The sequence below is a fragment of the Camelus ferus genome, chromosome 16 (genome assembly GCF_009834535.1).
Source record: "Camelus ferus isolate YT-003-E chromosome 16, BCGSAC_Cfer_1.0, whole genome shotgun sequence".
NCBI lineage: Eukaryota > Metazoa > Chordata > Mammalia > Artiodactyla > Camelidae > Camelus > Camelus ferus.
In genome coordinates, this window is record NC_045711.1 from 41,791,991 (window position 1) to 41,811,002 (window position 19,012).

The 19,012-nt window shown below is 51.1% G+C and overlaps 1 protein-coding gene across 5 annotated transcripts in view; it reads right to left on the reverse strand.

Moving 5' to 3' along the window:
- The window catches only part of KSR1 (kinase suppressor of ras 1), a 133,878-nt gene extending 115,965 nt beyond the window's left edge, over positions 1 to 17,913 (reverse strand). For 3 of the 5 annotated variants that reach the window (XM_032457654.1, XM_032457653.1, XM_032457657.1), the window contains exon 1: positions 17,468 to 17,913. In XM_032457654.1, coding sequence (XP_032313545.1) covers positions 17,468 to 17,698 — 231 coding nt within the window. In that variant the 5' untranslated portion in view covers positions 17,699 to 17,913. The remainder of the gene's footprint in view (positions 1 to 17,467) is intronic. The other 2 variants (XM_032457656.1, XM_032457655.1) reach the window with 1 other exon arrangement.
- Between the last annotated feature and the right edge of the window lie 1,099 nt (positions 17,914 to 19,012).

The following is a 19,012-nucleotide window of genomic DNA, read 5'->3' on the forward strand; positions in this document are numbered from 1 at the left end:
ACACCCACCATCCTCTGCCTGCATGGCCTGCAGAGACCCTGATGTCCCCAGCAGCACAGCCCATCTCTGACTCCAGCAGTTACCCCTACACATCAGGCCAGCGGGAGTGTGGTGCGGCTGCCCGTCCATCAGCCCCAGTCCCACACCCTGACTGAGTAGGGGCCTCACCGCACCTGTGCTCGCAGTTCACATCCCACTGAACAGAACCCACCTCCCAGGAACCCAGCAGGAGAACCCCCAGCAGAGGCCTGGGGTGACCTCCTTTGAAGGGAAGCCTGAATGCCAGTGTGATGGTCTGTGAGGGGGAGGAGATCTGAGCAGGAAGCTGGGTGAATGGCCATCTCTTGTCACCTGCACTTGGAGAGACACCTTCTGACCTCCCAACCCTGCGTCAGGACCAGCAGATAGAGGTAGGGGAGGAAGGGCTGGCTCAGCTTTGGGTGCTGCAGCTGGAAGAGAAACTGGCCGTCCCCATCCTCTCCTCACTGGCACAGGCTCTGGGGAGCTCACACGTGTGAGAGGGGCCCTACCCTCCAGGATGAGGGAGTGACTCCGCTGAGAGCCCGCAGTGCCCCGCGTCTTATGGCATCAGCCCCAGTCCCGTCCTCCCAGGAATGTTCCTGTAACTCCCTCACCTCCTACATTAGGAAATGGCTCCCCAAAGGTGAGGGGACACATCCAGGGTCACAGAGTGACAAGACAGCTGGTACTCAGGCCTGGCTCTCCCAAGACTCTCCCTCCCCACATGCATGTAACCTTCCTGGGGAGCTAAGCCCCCACCCGCACTATCAATGGAGCCCCAGGCCAGGTGGAGGAAGGGCAGGGAGTTTGGTGGCCTTCAGTCCGGACTCTGAAGCCACAGGGAGCGAAAGAACCCAAACCCCCAGCTGGGGGGTCTCCCAAGAAGTCCAGCTCTACTTACCCTGATGCGTGACAATAACAGTGACAGCAAAAAAGACAAGTCGCATTTATCAAGTGCTTACTGAGGGTCATGCTCTGTCCCCTGCGCCCTACACGCTTACTCGTTCAATCCGCACAGCAGCCCTCAATGGTGGTTCCTACTATTGTCCCCATTGTACAGATGGGGAGACTGAAACCAGAAAAGTACAATAACTTGCCCAAGGTTAGAAACAGTCAAGGGCACAGGAACAAGTCAAACCCAGGCTGTCTGACCCCAGAGGCCATATTCCCAACTAGATGGCCTTTTCCACTGCTTCACGTATTTCTCCAGGAATGTCTTGAGGTTCATTCAGCACTGATCACAACAAACCCTCATTAATTCCTGAGCACTTACTTTGTGCCAAGCACTGGACGAGACCCTGGAGCTTCTGGATAAAGAGGTCATGCACAGTCTTTGTCCTCAGAGAGACACGAAATCCTTCCTTTAAAGCAGAAGGGCACTAGTCACCCTTCTTGGAGAATAGAACGCTGCCCCAGAACATTCGGGTGGCAGGCGGAGGGGCTGCCACGGGAGAGGCTATGGCATTCTGGGGGGTGGGATGGCCGGGGAGTGGGAGTAGGGGGCAGAGGTGCAGCTGCTGGTTGCACTGTTCACTGTGCAGCCAGATTTGGCTCCTCTCCGCAGTGGAGCAGCTGGTGACATGGAAAACGCTAAGGCGTGGGCTCTGTAACCAGCCAGACCCCAATTTGAATGTCACCTCTGTCCCCGCGGTGTGACCTCAGGAGGCTAACCCACCTCTCTGGGCCTCAGTTCTGGCCTATGCTCTGGAAGGATGGGTGAGCACAGCAACCTCAGGGCCGTCCGAGAGCCCAGAACAGAGAGCACTCAGTGTTCGCTCCAGTCATAAATGTCCTCCTCACCACCACCACCACCACCACCATCGTCCAGATGCCCAGAGGACTCTTCCCAGGGTGTGGGCAGCAAGACCGTAGGTGGTCATCCAGCATCTCCACTCAGGTCTCTGAGCCAAGCCCCAGCTTCCCGGGCAGCAGCAGGGGCAGTGTTCCCGCTGAGTATCTGACCCAGGAGAGAGAGCCCACCGCAGCGGTCCTCCTTTCTGGGACAGCCCCCCCAACCCAGGCAGTTTTGCGGCCAAAAGGACAGGGTGCTCCCTCGAAGGCTGCATCTCGACTTGGGTGCCCCAGCGTTGCTCAAGTCAGGCAGCCAAGACGTGGGGAGCCCAGGTGGGCTCTGCTCCCACAAGGCCTGTCTGCTAGAGAGAGCACTTCCCTCAGGAGGAATGGTAGCTCCGGAAACGTCTCTACTTCTCAGCTGACTCCAGCACTGGCTCAGTAAAGGCCCTGGGGGAGAGGCTGCAGGTCTCATTTTTACTCCAGAAGGTGTGAGTTTTGTATCATAGCACACGGCTAGCTTTTGATCCTGAGAAGGGAGGCGGGCCGAGCCATCAAAGTGCAGCCTGGGGGGCAGGGGTCTCTGGTCAAGTCCACCAGTATCTGAGCACCAGCTCAGTGCCTCAAGTGTGACAAGCACTCAAATAATCCTTGCTTTAATAAATGAATGAATGACAATAATAACAACAATAATGGAATTTTTCCAAAAACGGTTCCCCCGACACACAACTCATTTCTAGTTTTTTCCACCTGCAGGCATAGTTTTATGTATGTACATAACTACAAAGGCTGCATACATGCAATTTTGCTGTCTGTATGTTCTCACTTAATGTAAGGTCGTCAATATGGTCACGTTTCTACCAAGTCTTCATAATGGATGGCTGTGTGTAAAATAACTCGTCCCGTGCTATATAACACAGTTGGGTTCAACCATCCCCTTGCCACCAGACATCTACCTTGTTTTCATCTTTTTTCTGTATTACAGATAATGCAAAAAAAACCCTAAATTTTGCTTTTCTCTTCCACTGAATGATTGCCTTAGGAAAAGCTACTCCAATTTCAAGAGTAGCTACTGTCCTGGGGTTACAGAGGAGGAGACGGTACCAACAGGTGCAGGCAGATCCAGTCCCCTCGGTGCTCAGTCCATGCTGTGGAACGAAGGAAAGCAGCTTACCTGTGCAACAGCATCAGCATCCTTCATGGATGACAGGGCCACGGGGTTCCTCAGCCAGGGCCTCGCCACCCGTCCATGTTGTCAGAAAGTGCACCGTCAGTAAGTCAGCGAAAGGCATTCTGATAGCAGGTGAGTGAGTACCAATCCCCAAACTCCATTTCTCAATAAGAAATGAGGGTTGAGTTTGGATTTTACTGGATCCACTGAAGAGCCTGCACATAGCCCTGGTACCTCTCACAACCTGCTGTTCTCATCACTCTCTCCCCCGTGCTCCTAGATACGAGGCAGGTTCCAGGTCATCTGAGTGCAGGTGGCACCTGAGAGCTGCGCCCCTTATGTGTTTGGCCCGGGGCACCCAGTGGCGGCCTCCCCTGGCCCCAGCACTCCAGCCTCCGAGGTTTCCAACAACCCAGGCTCACTCTCTTAGCCTCTGAACGTGCTGGTCCTCAGCTTCCAAAGCTCTTCCCCAGAGTCCATCTTACCCTTCTGAGATCTTTCCTCAAATACTACCTTTTCTGCAAGGCCATCCTGACCCCTCACTTAAAAGTATACCCCTCCTTAGCCCAGCCTTCTTCTTGCTTGCATTTTTTTCCATAGTACAGTCACCATTTAACAAACAACATATTTTATTATTCACTTATTATCTGAACGTCTCCTCCTAACACTCAAACCTAAGTTCCAAGGGACTGACATTTTTGTGCATTCTGTTCAGTTCCTTCCCCATTTAGAACACTGCCCAGCCAACAGTGGGTGCCTAACCCATAGTAGGTGCTAATTAAATACTCATTGAAAAATCAAATAGTAAATGTCATACATAAAAAGAGTCTTACTCTGTGCCAGCCATGCTTTACACGGCTCATCTCATTATGAACAACAATTCTATCATGATCTCCATTTTATAGATGAGGAAACTGTTGCTCAGACAGGTTAAGCAATTTGCCCAATGACACACAGCTTAGCCAGGAAGGGAGTGGAGTCTGAATCCAGGCGGTCAAGCACCAGAACCTGTGCTCTCACCTGCTACAAGGCTCTGCTCACCCACCTGGTCTTTTATCCAAATAAAGAAGCAGCCCATGAACCCACAGAGTCTTCCAGAATAAGGCCAAGCACCCACCCTGCAATTGAAATGGGGAAGAGGAGGTAGGAGCGGTGAACCCAGACAGTGGACCCCAGGAGGCCACCTCAGCCCCACTTCCCCAGGAGCACAGCAAGTCTGACTTTCAGAACACTAGCACAGCCTAGATTGGCAGCCACGGGGTGACTGGGGCCAGTTTGCTGTGACAAGTGGGATTGGGGCTTTGACAAGATGGGTGCTAAGAAATCAAATCCTGCCGGACCAGGAAACTGCTTAAACCAAACAGGGCCAGAGAGGAAGTTTAGTTTAAGCTGTTAGATGCCCGAGACAAGGTCTAGTCATCTGAGGCCAGCTGAGTCTTTTTCTGAGAATAGTCAGAAGCCCCCTCTGGCTTAGGGGCTCAAAGTAGGGGAAGGGGTGCAAAATGAACTGGTGCCAGTGAGCCAGTTTCCATTTGTCAGTCACATGGCAAATAAGAGCCTACGTGGTTGTCTGCACACAGGTATTACAAGTAACGACGTCTTTGGCTTTTGGTTTCTTTTCATCTTTTTTTTTTTTTTAATTTTTTTAGAACTACTTCCTAAAAGTCTCAAAATTGTCAAAGATGCAGCTGTGAGCCTGGCCCAGCACTTTGTCTCAAATGCTCACCTCTCCTCATAAACCATCAGGCCAACCACAACAGAAGAAGTTTCCTGTCCCCTAAAAAGACAAGTTTCCATTTACTGATGGATTCTTCCTTGCTCTGTGCAGTCCCCTCAGCCGGGATGAGTCAGGGCCACCAAGGGGACTCTCCCCAGAGACTTGTCACCTTCTCTCTCCTAAGACCGCCACCAACATTTAAAATACAACCGCGCCCACAAGTCGTCCCCATCAGGCCCCAGTGCTGCCCAGTGCTAACAATGGCATCGCCTAACTAGAGCACTTCAAACCCCAAGCCGAGTTCTCTGAGACAGAATAGGAGAAGAGCCTTTGCTCTGAGCCCACCTCCCCTGGGCCCCCACCCCCACGCTTTTCTCCCATCCTCCTTCTCGACCAGAGCACCCGCCTCCTTCCTTCTGCACATGGTCCGTGCAATCTGGACTCCAATGCTCTGGCCATCTCGTCCTGTTTATAACTCGGAGGTAATCCCTTTCAAACAGTGTGGGAAAAGGGAGATTTTCAGACCATCTTCTATGCAGCATTATTTCTTCCAAAATGCTGAGCATTACCGAAGATTTCTGACCTCGAAGTCAAGTGTGTTTCTGACAGGTGCAATGAAATGAACACAGATATAAAATCAGACAGTTCTAGACTTGAACCCCAGCTCCACAGAGTACTTGTAATCTTGAGCCCTATTTCCTCATCTACAAAATGGGCTAATAAGGTTGTCATTACCGAGAAGCCAGCTGAGAAATCTCCCGTAAAACTCTTGATATGTTAAAATTGGGAGCATCTATCTCAGGTTGGCCATGACTGAGGGAGGAGGGCATGGGTAGTCCAAGTTATTATATTCCTAGGATCAGGATCCGGCCTTCTCTTCCCACTTGGTCACAAGGTTTATGCAAGGAACCAAAGGGGCAGGTTAAGTCTGGTCAAAGCTGGCCCCAACTCAATGGCATCAGAGCACCCCATAGCTCATGAGTCATCCAGTTGCCTCCAAACAAAATGGCAGCCAGCGTCTTCCACTAGGTCCATTTCCCAGAACTGCCATAGGGTCACAGCTCACTAGGTGTATACACCTAGGCTGTCCCACAGTTGAGCACCCTGAAGCACTCACTGCCCAGACCTCACACCCCTTCTCTTTGCAACACCCTAAGAGAAAAAAATGATGACAAGCACAAAGTCCTCAGGTCTATATTTCCAACAAGACTCACAAATCAGAGTCCCCATTCAGAGAAGACTAGGGCAGGGCAGGGCAGCTTAGTAAACGGGGGCTTTCCCAGGTCTACCTCTCAGGCTCGTTTCCCATAAGTGATGCCTGATATCTGGTATTGGCAGCCCCACTTCTGAGCTGGCAACCTCAGTTCTCAGGGCCCCTTCCCTGGCAGGCTGAGACCTCCAGGCCTTATAGCAGACAACTGAGTTTCAGTTACCACGGTGAAGGCTGGCAGCACAGAGTACAGCTTGGTTCAAATCAAGAAACATTTCCCGAGTCCCTGCACACCTCAGGTTGCAGAGATGAGTCAGCCGTGCGGCACAAAGGGCCTCCACTCACACCTCACCAGCACCTTCTGTGGGTTTACTCATCTATAAACTCCCCCGCTGAGGTGACTTTCTCCTTCTCTCTTACATCCCACAGCGGTGCCTGGCACCTAACTGGAAGGCGCAACAAATATTTGTTGAATCGGTGCATCAAGTCTTGACCATGGCCCAGCTAGAGGGAAACAGCCCCAGGCTACCAGCAGGAGCTCAGGATGGACCACAGTCCTCATGGACCACTACTTCTCACTGTGTCTCAGCCACACGAGCCTCCTTTCTGGTCCTTGAATCCAACAAGTTCATTTCTACCCCAGGACTCTTGCACATGCTGGTCCCGCTGCCTGGAATACTCTTCACCTGGATTTTCACAAGCTGCTGCCTTCTCACGTTTTAAGACTCAGCTCAAACCTTCTCTGAGAAGGAAGCTTTCTTGACCACCCGATTTAAAGCCAGTAGTCTTCTCCCCACCTCATCATCACTCTAACCCACTTCCAGTGTGCTTTAACTCAGCCACTTTTCTCTGCCTGCTGGCTTCTTTTTTTTTTTTTTTTTTTTTTTTTTTTTTATCTTTCTCTTTCCATTAAAGGAACTGCTCTGTCTTCTTCACTGCTCTTTTCCTAGTACTTAAAACAGGTAACACAGTAGATGCTCAAAAAACAGTCGATGAGTGAATGGATAGAAGATAGAAATAAACAGCAAATTCGAGACAGGGGATGATTTGCAGGCTTTAAATGTCTTACAATATTTTATTTATTTTATTATAATAAAAATTGTTTTAAAAAAGGAAGGAAGATAGGAAATGATTGAACAAGGCCAAAAAAAAAAAAAAAAAATCAGGTGAGAGAAGAAAGACACAAGAGACCAAAAAGGACTGCAAAGAAAAAAATAATCTATTCAACCAGGAGTACAAATTTTAATATAGCTATCATTCAAAAAGCATAAAATGAAGGACAGTTTTGCAACTCCTGTCACCAAAAATCTCCATGCTCTTTGACCCAGTAATTCCATTCCTGGGAATTATCCCCAGGAAATGAATTCAGAATAGGAACAAAAATAAAGAGGTGCCTGTACAAAGATGATTCCAGTCACGTTGTTTATAATGGCAGAAATTTGGAAACAACCGAAATGTCCAATAACAGGGGAAATGTTTTGGCAAATTACAGCAGACCTGCTGGATGAAATAGCATGCAGCAATTAAAATGGCCAAAAGGAAGATAATAGAGAAACGTGGACAAGAATTTTAGAATAATGCTAAGTGAGAGGGCGTTAAAAGAAATACCGAATTCCTTCTAAGCACCAGGCACTGTCCAGCATACTTTCCATACTCAGCAACTCCTCACAAGAGTCTAAAATAAACTTATTCTTATCCCTTTTTAACTACCAAGAAAACTGCGGTTCAGAGAGCTAAGGATCTTGCCCCAGGTCACAGAGCTGGCAAGAAACAGAGTCAGGAGGGGATGGTGACTCCCCCAGAGCCAAGGCGCACCCTTAAGTCCTCACTGCGGCCCTCAACATCCTACTAAGTGCTCAAGACCATCCTGTCCCATAATGACATCATGACTGTTTGGGAGGCCAAACCCAGAGATCTGAAGCAGCTAGCCAAAAGCAACACGGTGCCGAGAAACTCTGGTGAGAAGATAGTCAACAAGATAAAATGAAACAAACAGAAAGCGACCCAGAAAACCACCTCTGCTGGGGACACGAGACCACAGTGGAAAAAAATGAGACCGTGGTCAGCAGGACCGGGCTTCAGGAGGACTGAGCAGAACCATGAGAAGAACCACGAAAGGCAAGGAAGCCCCTTAGTGGGTCCTGGACCCTGTTTCAAGGCGGGAGCCACTGAGATCAGGGTTTACCAGGAGCTTCTTGGAGAACATGGTCTGCTGGTATTTGCCAACTCTCCTCCCAGAAGCCAGAGTCAGCTTCAGGGGAAATTTTAAATGGTCACTTCATGGGAAAAGGTAGAGAGATGACTCCCAGCTGGCTAGGGTCCCAGCAGCTCTGACTGAAGGCACAGGGCGGGGCTGGAAGGTCTCCCCCGTCACTCTGCTTCCCTGACCCCCACTGCCCATCGCCACCACCTTCTCAAAACCAGTCTTCCTCGAGTGTAAACTGCCAAGATGACCCAAGACTGGCCAGAGCTGGTTATCGCTGAAGCTGGAGGATCCCTGCATAGGGGTTTGTCGTAGCACTCTCTCAGCTTTTGTGCATGTTTGATTATTTCCATAATAAACTCTAAAAAAACAATCTAAACTCAGATGTAGGCATTTCACCTAAGAATCACCAAGAGCCTGATCCAGGCTTTGGGGCTGCCCTCTGGAGCCAGACTAAGGCCACCAGTCCTTAAAAAAAAGTATTCTGTGCTAACAGATTTTCCAGGAGTTTGCAAATACAAGTCAGGCAGTGCTGGTAGGTAATTAAGTCTCTCCTTGGCTGTATGATTCTGGGCAAGTCACTTAACTGTGCTCTGTACCTCAGTTTCTTCATCTTGAAAAAGGGAATAACAATAGAACCTTCCTCAAGATCGTTGTGAGAAGTAAACGCTCTATAAAACTCCTAAAAAGGGGGCCAGGTGTGGAGTAAGCCCTCAGTAAAAGTCAGCTATTGCAATACATCCATTTTGTAACATGCATAGATATTCATTTTGAAAACCACACATCCATTTGATCAGGTACCTGGGGAGAAAGAAAAGGGGTGGGCCAGGCCCTCTATTTCTGAGCCCTCTGGCAGTGGTGTGGGAGCCGCACGTCTGCCTAATGCACCCTGAGTGGCCCTGGCCGGCCCAGGCCTCCGCTGGTCATGAGGCTAGAGAGAGCTCCTCCTTTCAAAAAGCCACACCAGAAACAGGAAGCTGCTTCCTTTCCTTTCCATTCTGAGCCAGCATTTCCTTTTTTGTTTTAAAAAGCATTCCTCGTCTGCAGCCCAGCCCTTCCCCTGCCCTCAGCAGCCCCAGGCTCAAAACACACCCACAAACATCTGCATTTCTCCTGGATTGTTTTCTGCCCACCATCAGGGTCAGGAGGTTTCTGGCAGACCCGGGGTGAGTATGCCCCTGGCGTCAGGCTAACTGGCCCGCGCAGGGCCAGGAGAAGGCAGAATGTGAGGACTCCAGACATCCAGACCTCTCCAGGCATGTCTTCCTCCTCTTATTGGGAGGATTAAGTGAAATATGTCTCTAAGTGCTAGTGTGGCATAAGAGCACAATCTGTCTCCTTTTGGAGAGTATCTCCCACAGTAAGAGGCAATCTTGGACAGTTAGGTAAGTGTATGAGGTCACCAGCCTCTCCTCAACCCAACCAATTTTAACTGGAACCTCAAAGAGGACCTCAGTATCATAAAAACAACAGCAACTGAAACTAAGCCTACCATTTCTTGTCTCTTCCCCTATTCATAGCTTAAGGCAATTTTCCCCCCGCCTAAGTTCAATGGAAAAAAGATCCTCTGGACAAATATGTTTGGGAACCTTTGCTGCAGGACTTCTCAGAGCCTTTAAAACACTAATCTTCAGAGGTAGGGGTATAGCTCAGTGGTAGAGCCTGTACTGAGCGTGCATGGGGTCCTGGGTTCAATCCATAGTACCTCCATTTAAAAAAAATGTTTTTAATTGTTTTAATGTGATTAAAAAAAAAAACAACCCACTAATCTTCATCTTGAGCAAGTCATGACTGATGTAGCACGTTCTCATCTACTTGAAGCCCTCTTTCCCAAGAGCATCTTGCGGAATACAGATTAGGCATAGAAAAGGCTGCATTAAGCCCTTTTGAGGGTCCCAGACTGGGAGGAGGGGATCCTCAAGATCGTGCCCCATGCGTGAGGACACTCAGGTCACTTTAAATATGACCAGTAACTTTTCTTTTTCTGGCCAGCAAAACTCTCTGTGCACCATGAGTGAAGACAGTCCTGCTACTACATATCAAAACCCAACCCATAGGCTAAATTGGTACTCAGTACCTCCAGGTGCCTTGTCAAAGAAGAGCCCTACCACTCTACAAGCAGCGTATCTCATCAGCTTTGCAGAAAGCAAAACCCTCATGATCAACACAGTGCAGATTCAAGTCTACAGTTTATGCTGTATGAAAAGTCATTTTTCCTAACCATGGCTGGTCTATTCCACAGAATACATTATGCTTTCTCCCCTGGCCCTTTAAAAAATTTTAAACACAACCCTTAATTTGTTCTTGCAATTATTCTGAAAATGGAAAATTGAAAGGGGGAGGGGAGAGAAAAACAGCAAGCAAACAGGATGACTTCAGCTCCATTATCAAAGGCAATCTGCCCAGTTGAAAACACACTCACCCACCAAGGCCAGGACTACAGAGAAATACAGATGTATACAAATATATAGGTTTCATATGTGGTGGCAGTTTGAATTAAGACTTTTTCAATGCAGGTGGGAAACAAACATGCCTGGGAATAAGTGACAAAGCATTTTTGACCCATTCCCCTAGGTACGCCTCTGTATCTCCACCTGGGGTCTGGAACAAGGGGAGAAGCCAACATGGACACAGAGACACTGGATTAAAAGGCTATATCATCTGGAAGCAAAATGGTAAACACTGTACAATGTATCAGGGTACAGAATGCAAAATCAGCACAAATTAAAAACAAACATCAGGCCCTACAGGAGTAAAGGTTCACCCACCAAGTCTCAGGGGATCTTTCAGGGGAAAGATGAGAAATCCTTGAAAGTACAGTCAGGTCAGGTTCAAAGACTCAGATAATCCAGACAGGCTGAGCCAGCCCACTGGGCAGACTGGCTTCAAAAAAGGCCCCACCCACTGGACACCCTGGACTGCTCCCCAAGAATCTCTTCAGTCCCCAGGGTCCCTCAGACACTGAGATGGAGCTGGGAAACCAAACCCATTTGCTTCCTCTTGCAGGAAACCCCTTGAGGCTGAGGACGCCTCCTTACCCACCCAGGAGGATGGGATGACAGGCTGCTGTTTGCCTTCACTCAAGGTGGTATAATGTCTCACTCCAGGGCGTGAGCTCAGGTCTGACTCTCAGCTCAGTGCTCCTTTATAACCACCCATCTCTCCTCCACTCTTTGTTCAGGTTAATAAACAACATACATAAACAGTATGCATATTATTATGTATCCCTGGCAAGTCACATCCCCTTCAGGCCCTCAGTGTCCCCATCTGCAGACAAGAGGGCTGGATCAGATGGAAATGCCAAGATCCTTTGTCACCTTCTTGCTTTAGGAATCCAGGACTCTGATAAATCGACCCTATAGCCAAGGTACCTCAAGCCATGCTCTGATCATTATTTGTGGCTGGTGATGAAACTGAGGTTACAGTTCAATGAGGTATCTTTCATGAGCCATCTTTCATGAGCCTCAAGTGAGGAAAACCTCACCACATGGCTGTGCACTGCCCAGAGGTGACCAGCCCCTGGGCACAGACAGACATCCAGCCCCCACTCTACAGTCTGGGAGCAAGGAAAAGTCCCACTTTTAAACAGTCAGCCCTGGGGGCCCCCCTTTACTACTGGTAACCGCAAAACTAGAACCCAATCTTGAACGCATAACCCAGAAACTCAGCCATGGGGGCCACGTCCTGTCTCCTGTTCACCCTTCTCGACTTCAGGGTGGACACAGATCCAATGGCAAAGAAGTAAACGCATAAACGTTCCCGGCACACCTGCAGGGGAGTGCAGGAGTTAGGGGGCACTTTATCAGGTCCTAACGATTTCAAAGAATAGTGCTGATGTTAAATGTGTTCATACACTTTGACCCAGCAAATTCCACTTCTAAGAATGCACTCATGCCCTCATTGCAGCAAGACTTATAACAAGACGTGGAAACAGCCTGAAAGGCCGACAAGCAGGGACTGAATTTACGATATGACCACGCGATGCAGCCACCAACAGTGATGATGCACTGCAGACAGAAGACATGTACAAGGCAATGTACATGGGGAGCTCCACAAATACACCCGTGCACATTTGTAGGCAAATGCAGAGGATAAAAAACACAGGAAGAATGTACAGCCAAATATCAATAAGCATTGACTCTGAGAGTCATTTTTATTCTCTGATTCATCTGTGCTTTCTTTTTAACAGTAAGCATGTATCATGTGTGTTTTAAAGTATTTTAATGAAACTGGAAAGCTAAAGGATGCAGTGCTCACTAGATGAATGATGCAGAGAGAATAAGGCAGGTATCCATTAAAACAATTATGAGTAAGTTGATCACTAGGCAGCTTCTCATTTCTCAGAACGAGACCAACACAGAGAGATTACTTCACAGTTCGCCAACAGGGACGTGTCTTTGAGGATGTGCTGGGCCGCACTTTAGGGAAGCAGCCCCCAGTCCGAGCTCAGAGGCTGTGCAGCCTGGGGTGGCCACCAGAAGGCCTGGAATTGAGCCAAGGGTCCCTAGGCCAGCCCTTTTTGTTACTGGCCACTTTCTTGGGCTCAGCAGTCATGACTCTGACCAGAATCCCCACCAACTAGAAGTTTCAAGAGGCAATTGTGAAGTTCAGTACATGAGTTCTGAAGACCAGCCAACCCAGCTTCCACTACCTACTAACTCAGGGTCCTTGTGACCATTAAATGGGGCAACATATGCCAAGAGCCTAGAAAGAACAGGCGAATAGGAAGGTTTCCACATCTGCCCTCACGATGTTCCTAGGTCCTTACCATAACCCTGAAGGCACCTCTTCGCAGCTTTCCCTTTGAACTGAATGTAGAAAAAGATTCCCATCAGCCTCTTCTGAAAGGATGTCCTTTTTTAAAAAGCACAGCTGAGAGAGACTTGGCCACAGGCTTGGTTCCTTGCCCCACCACTATGGATACCGTCCCCAAGGACCAGGGCGTTTGCCGGCCCTCTCCAGACCTCAGCCGCTAGGCAGGTCCAGGACATTTGCAGTGGGGAATGCAGCTTTCCCGGATTTTGAGCCAACCCAGCGGGAAGGGAGGCATTCCCCTCGCTGTCCCCAGGCAGGAAACCCAAGGCCTCCTGGCACTCACGCACACCTGGGCTGCAGATCTGATAAGGCCTCCCTCCAGCATCCCACAGGCATCCCCAGCCTTGGGAACTGCAGGTCCTTCTCCAGACCACCTCAGAGGAATGCTGGTGGCAAGTTTCACCAGGGAATAAATCTGCCAAGGCGAAAGCAGATACCAAAGGGGACAGACAGAGCCCTGGATCTGCCTCCCTCAGGGGCCGGCTGGAGTTAAAGCCTCCAGCAGGAAGTTAAAAAGATGGGGTAGAGCAGAAGCAGAGAAATGTCACACTGCCAGGAGGGCAGGGTGGGGAGAGAGAAATCAGGCTTCTCTCTCAGTTCTGCCAAAGAGCGTGTGACTCGGGACAAGACACCATCAAGACTCTAGGAATATTTCCCATAAAAGAAGGAGTTGGACTGACCAACTGTCTGGTCATATTCCCAATTCCCAGGTGCTCTCAGCAAGCCACGGTACTGGGGTCTCCACTGTTTGCCTGCCTGGATCCTCCATTAGGCTGAAAGTCTGGGAAAGCATCCTAACTACCTCAAAATCCTTGCCAGGGTAGCTTCAGCAAGAAGCTCAGCAGGCAAATCAGTAATAACTGCAGGTTTGTTGAGTGAATGCATGTCGGTGCACGCCCCAAGGACCTGCTCTATGAAGACCTCCAGCAGCAGCCCTCTCCTCTCCCAGCAGCTCCACCATCCAGATGCTCCCGGGGGCAGGAGAGGGCACGGGGAGCTCAGGTCCTCCACACCGCAGGGTCCTGACCTCTGCTACAGCCAAGCAGAGTGAGGGTCAAGGTCTTTTCGGGACCCCTTTCTCTAGGTCAGCTTGCTTAGGAAGGACTTTTCTCCATTAAAGCACCAGATGGTGAGACTCGGTGTAACAAAGGCCTGTCTCTGGAAAGTGCTAGGAGGCTGGCAGGAAAGGGCAAAGTTACAATGTCCACAAGACGTGAATCTTCATGAAGCACCACTGTCTCCCCATGGCTCAGCGTAGACTCAGCCCAAAGAGGATGCATGTATGAGGGAAGGAACTGGCATGGGGCTCCAGGCCCAGCTGCGAGGCCAGCCAGGTGTCCCTGTGTGAGCACACCTGGGGAACGAGAACATTCTATCTTGCTTCAGTGGCATTCTCAGACCCCAAGGAGGGTCTGATGGAGATGGGGTACCAGGTTCTGCTGAGATGAAGTAGCCTCCCAACTTTTCTGTTTACAGATTCAGACTCTGGGTTCAGATTTTATCTCCCTCCCCTTCTCGTGTCAAGAGAAAAAAACCATGTGTGTGATGAAGATTGGTGGATTTCCAGGAAATCTGCGGAAACAGAGAAGGGTCCAGCACCTTGACTGGCAGGCAGGAGGCAGACATTAAACCTTGGTTTCTTCCACATTTTTGGATCCAAAGTGGACCACCATGTGGAGGAGGGCACGGCAGCCAGACACACTGACCCCTACCCACCATCCAACCTACAATCTGAGGCACCAGCAGGTGGGCCCGGGGTCAGGGACTTCCCGGAACATCTCACTGAGTGCTTATTTAATGAGGGCCAGAGTGGGCTAGGGTTCCTCAGATTCTGGGAGAAGTCCGGTGCAGTTGCGTAAGCCAAGCCCTCTGGTCAGCCCCTTGTTCAAAAGCCAGGAATCCAATGTTGCAAGCCCTGTCTCTGGGGGCCCTGGCCTGGTATGTGAGAGGAGCCTGCAGAACAGGAAAGGAAGCCAGAGTAGACATCACCACTGCCCAGCCTGACCCCACCACAGGCCGCTGGGATCATTTCCTGGCCTGTCATCCACCTCTAGGAAATAGAAGCCAGCTGTACCTTTCCCTAAACGTGGTCTGTGGCATGAATGCACTGGACCCTCACCAGGAAAGTTCATGGGCAAAATCTCCTGGTAAAAAGAATGTGGACTTACGGACTCATGACAAGGTTGCAGGTTTAAGTAGTCAAGTGCCCATTTTACAGATGGGGAAGCCTGAGATTCAGAAGTCCTGGGACATGCCCAAGGTCAGATAGACAGAATCCAGACCCGAATTTAAAGTCAGGGGCTTTCCACCTACCACACTGCAGCTATCTATTGTCAGGATTCTCTCAGTGATAAACTTCCACCCTATTTTATCTTTTGGTAAATCTGGATTTTAGAACCATTCTTAAAACAGGGATATTCCTACACAGGGATATGTATAACAAACATCTATTCAACTTAACTGAGGTCCTTTCAGTAAACCATATAATTTAGAGCTGCAAGAGCCTGCAGCCTCCAATCTCCCTGTTCAGGTAAGGAGGCTGAGGCCTAGGGAACTAGATCCTGGGGTCTAAAGCCCCATCCCCCAAAACAGCCCAGGTCTCACCTTTTCAGGGAGTAGAGTGGACCCGAATCCACGTTATAGTGAGGACAGGGACTGGGAGTTGGTTCCCATTCACACTGCAAATGTCCTTTGGGCCCTCGGATGGGTTTCTGGATCATCCAATAAACACTCAGGAGGAGGCCACTGAATAAACCTAGAGGCCTAAACAGCTAGATGCTCTGGGGTGTCATGATGTCACACCTTGGTCAAAATGAGCGACTTTGGAGGTCAGGGTACTGAGAAGTCAAGGCACCGTTTCCAGAGAGCAGCCAACGATTCTCCTGGATCCACTCTGTGAACCAGGAGCAACATGGGGACAATCCAAGAGAGGTCAACACAGAGTACATTCTCCCCTCCCATCAACACAGCAGTCCAACCAGACACAAGCTGCCGGCCAACGACCCCCTCCTCCCGGAACGAAGCCACACAGGCCCCCTATTGTGTCGGTTTCAAAACTGAACTTTGCTGGGCAAACACACTCAGCTGTGTTCAAGAAACCAGTTTCTCTCGGCACTTAGAAAACAGCAGCATGGATGCAGTTGTGCGGGGTTTTGTTGGTTGGTTGGTTTTCTAAGCAAAGCCCTGGTCAGTACTGCTATAGCAACTGTAACAAAAATAATAATAGCCAACACTGATTAGATGCTTCCCCTGTCTCTGGTTTTGTAGCTTTTAAGAAAGTAAAACTGCAGGAAAGAAGTCACCCGGAGCATTTTGGATCAAATGAGGATTCAGCCTTGTGGTGTGCACAGAGAATTGGGTGTCGTAATAATTGCCACAAATCACCCACTGGTCCTTTGACAGCTGACATGGGCAGTTAGCAATAGGGGGGGCATGGAGGGTTTAGGATGAGAAGTTAAGGTTCTAATAAATCAAAACATCTCCAGATCTGCAGAAGGCCAGATGTGATAATGACAGGTGGAAAGAGTCCCCTTTTTCAAAACAGAGTAGCTATTAAGTGGTGCCTGGAATTTCACAGCCTTCCCAGTCTCTGGACAAAAGCAAGTCGGGAATGCACTAGTTTCCCTCTATTGTGTGTGGGGGAAGGGGAGATTCCCACTTCTGAGAACACAACAGCCCTTTCTGCTGATTCTTTCAAATCCTTTCAATATTGCACTTCCTAACTATAAATTTAAGTGAGAAGAGCCCACATATTTTATTGCTTCTTTACACTGGAGGCTGTCTCCACCAGAACCCCTGGAACAGTGTCATCTTCCCACCAAAGCCTTTGGTCCCCAGCATAATTGTTCCTAAGCCAAAGTCCAGTGTTGGGGGTTGGGGGGGCAGTCAGTGGGTAATCACATTTTGAGCAGTGAAACGCTGTGGCAGTGCAGTGCGAAGGAAAAGCACCAAATGCCTGGAAGGCAGAAATGCAGTTTCAGCAAACACTTTGAAAAGCGGCAGACAAGAACCTGGAGGAGAGGAAAGGAAGGAACAAGACAGTCTGGGGCGTGAGGAGAGGCAGCGAACGACAGGCCTGAGCTCACACTTCAGGGGGACCGTCCCCCGCCCAGACACCCCTGCCCACAGCTGCTGGGCTCAGTCACCCGGGGAAAAGTCCAACATGTGACTCAGTGGGAGAATGAGTTCTGTGGCCCGGCAAGCTGGAAATGGGGTGGGGGCGGAGGAAGGGCGGCAGGGGATGTCCGCGCTCAGCCCGTCCCACCCGCGGACTCTTCGAGCCTCCACCCCAGGTCCCCCTATGTCCCTCCCCCCAAATCCCGCCCAAGGTGAGGGGCTGGTCCCCGTCTTCCAGGGGCCGCGCGAACAAGTGGAGGAGGGAGAGGACGCCGCAAAGGAGGTGACCGGGCTCAAGGATGCAACTGGGGAAGGAGTGAACCGCAGCAGCGAGGGCGGTGTTGGGGCGCTTCCCGGGCCGGCGACCTCTCCCTCCTCGGACCCAGCGCAGGCCCCCGACTCTGCAGCGCCGGGGCCCCATACCTCCAGAGTCCGGATCTCCTGCTGGGTGAGGTCGTTGGACACCGCGCACTTGGTGCGCAGCCCGCGCAGGCTGCCAATGGAGATGTCGATGAGCTTCTGGAGCTGCCCGCACTGCTGCAGCGCCCGGCTAGCTGCGGCCCCGGCGCCCCCATCCGCGGCCGCCGCGGCCCCCCCGCCGCCGCCGTCCTTCTTCTCCCCCATCGCCACCGCGCGCAGCACCGCTCTATCCATGCCTCGGCATCGGGGCCGCGAGGTGGCCGAGGCGGGGAGCCCGGGGACGCGGACGCCTCGGAAGGAAATCCCCGAGCCGGGAGGGCTGGAAAAGGAGCGCCCCTCGGCGCTGCCGGAGCCGGGACGCGAGAACAGCCGGCCACGGAGCTGGCCGTTCCCGCCCGCCCAGCCGCGGCTGCAAAGCGAAAGCCGCGGCGACCCGACGGCTGCGGCTCCCGGAGCCTTTAAGTGGCAGCGGGGGCCGGGTCAGAGCAGCTCGGCATGCTGGGACTTGTAGTCCGGCCGGGCACCTGCCACCGCCCGAGCCCTCGGGACCCCTGCGGGCGCCCGTGCCCCACGGTCCGGGCCTTCCCCTCTGCCGCGGACGCAGGCGGTGCGGGAGCGCCACGCCTCTGCGCCGCGAGAGTGGCAGCTCCAAGCTGGCTCCTCCCTCGGCGCCTGGAGCCTGGGGAGCCTCGTCTCCCCGCCCACCCCCGCCTCCTCCCCATTCCCCTCCTGGCTCGGGGCTTCCGGCGACCACAAGGATGGGGCAAGGTCGGGGCCGACGGTCGGCCCCTTGCACAAGAGGAGGATGTGCATCCTGCAGTTCCTCGGTCGCAGCCGAACCCTGGAAAACGGGGACAGTGGAAGTTCCAGAATTTCTATGTGGGTTTAGGGGCCGCCATCTAGTGGGAAGGGGCCTAAAGTACTTGTCCTGTAGCTGGTTCGCAAAGCATTGGACTCCCGATTGTCTACGCCAGAGGAAATGCTCAGGGTTGGAAAGACGAAGGGCTTTCTTCTGGATGCGATTTACCCACCAAAATAAGGGCCCCATGCCCCCACCGCCCCAACCCAGGAGGCCAGGCCAGACGCTTGGGGTGACACATTGATTTGTTGTGCGCTTGGGAGTGCTCTAGAGCAAGCAGATAGTCTGGGTTCAGAAAGTCTCCACACTATCTAGCTGTGTAACTTTGGGCAAAGTTAGCTCACCTCTGAGTGTCTGAGTTTCCCCATCAGTAAAAATGGGGTGATGACAGTACCTAACTGATAGGGTTCATCTGAAGAATGAGTTAGTATATGTACAGCACCTAGACTGATTACCACCGCGTGTAATCACTAGATAAACGTTAGCAATTGTTACTATTCAACCTCAGATCTAAACATGCCCCCCAACGTGCGCAGTGGGCAAGGGCAAAATCCTGCTCCTGGGCTGGTAGTTGTCTGTCTGTGCCTTTCTGTGCCTCCTCTAACTGAGCATTCAACCCCCATCCCATCTCCCACCCTCCCCTCCCACCTCCTACCACTTTACTCTCTGCCTAAACTGAATAGACAGGA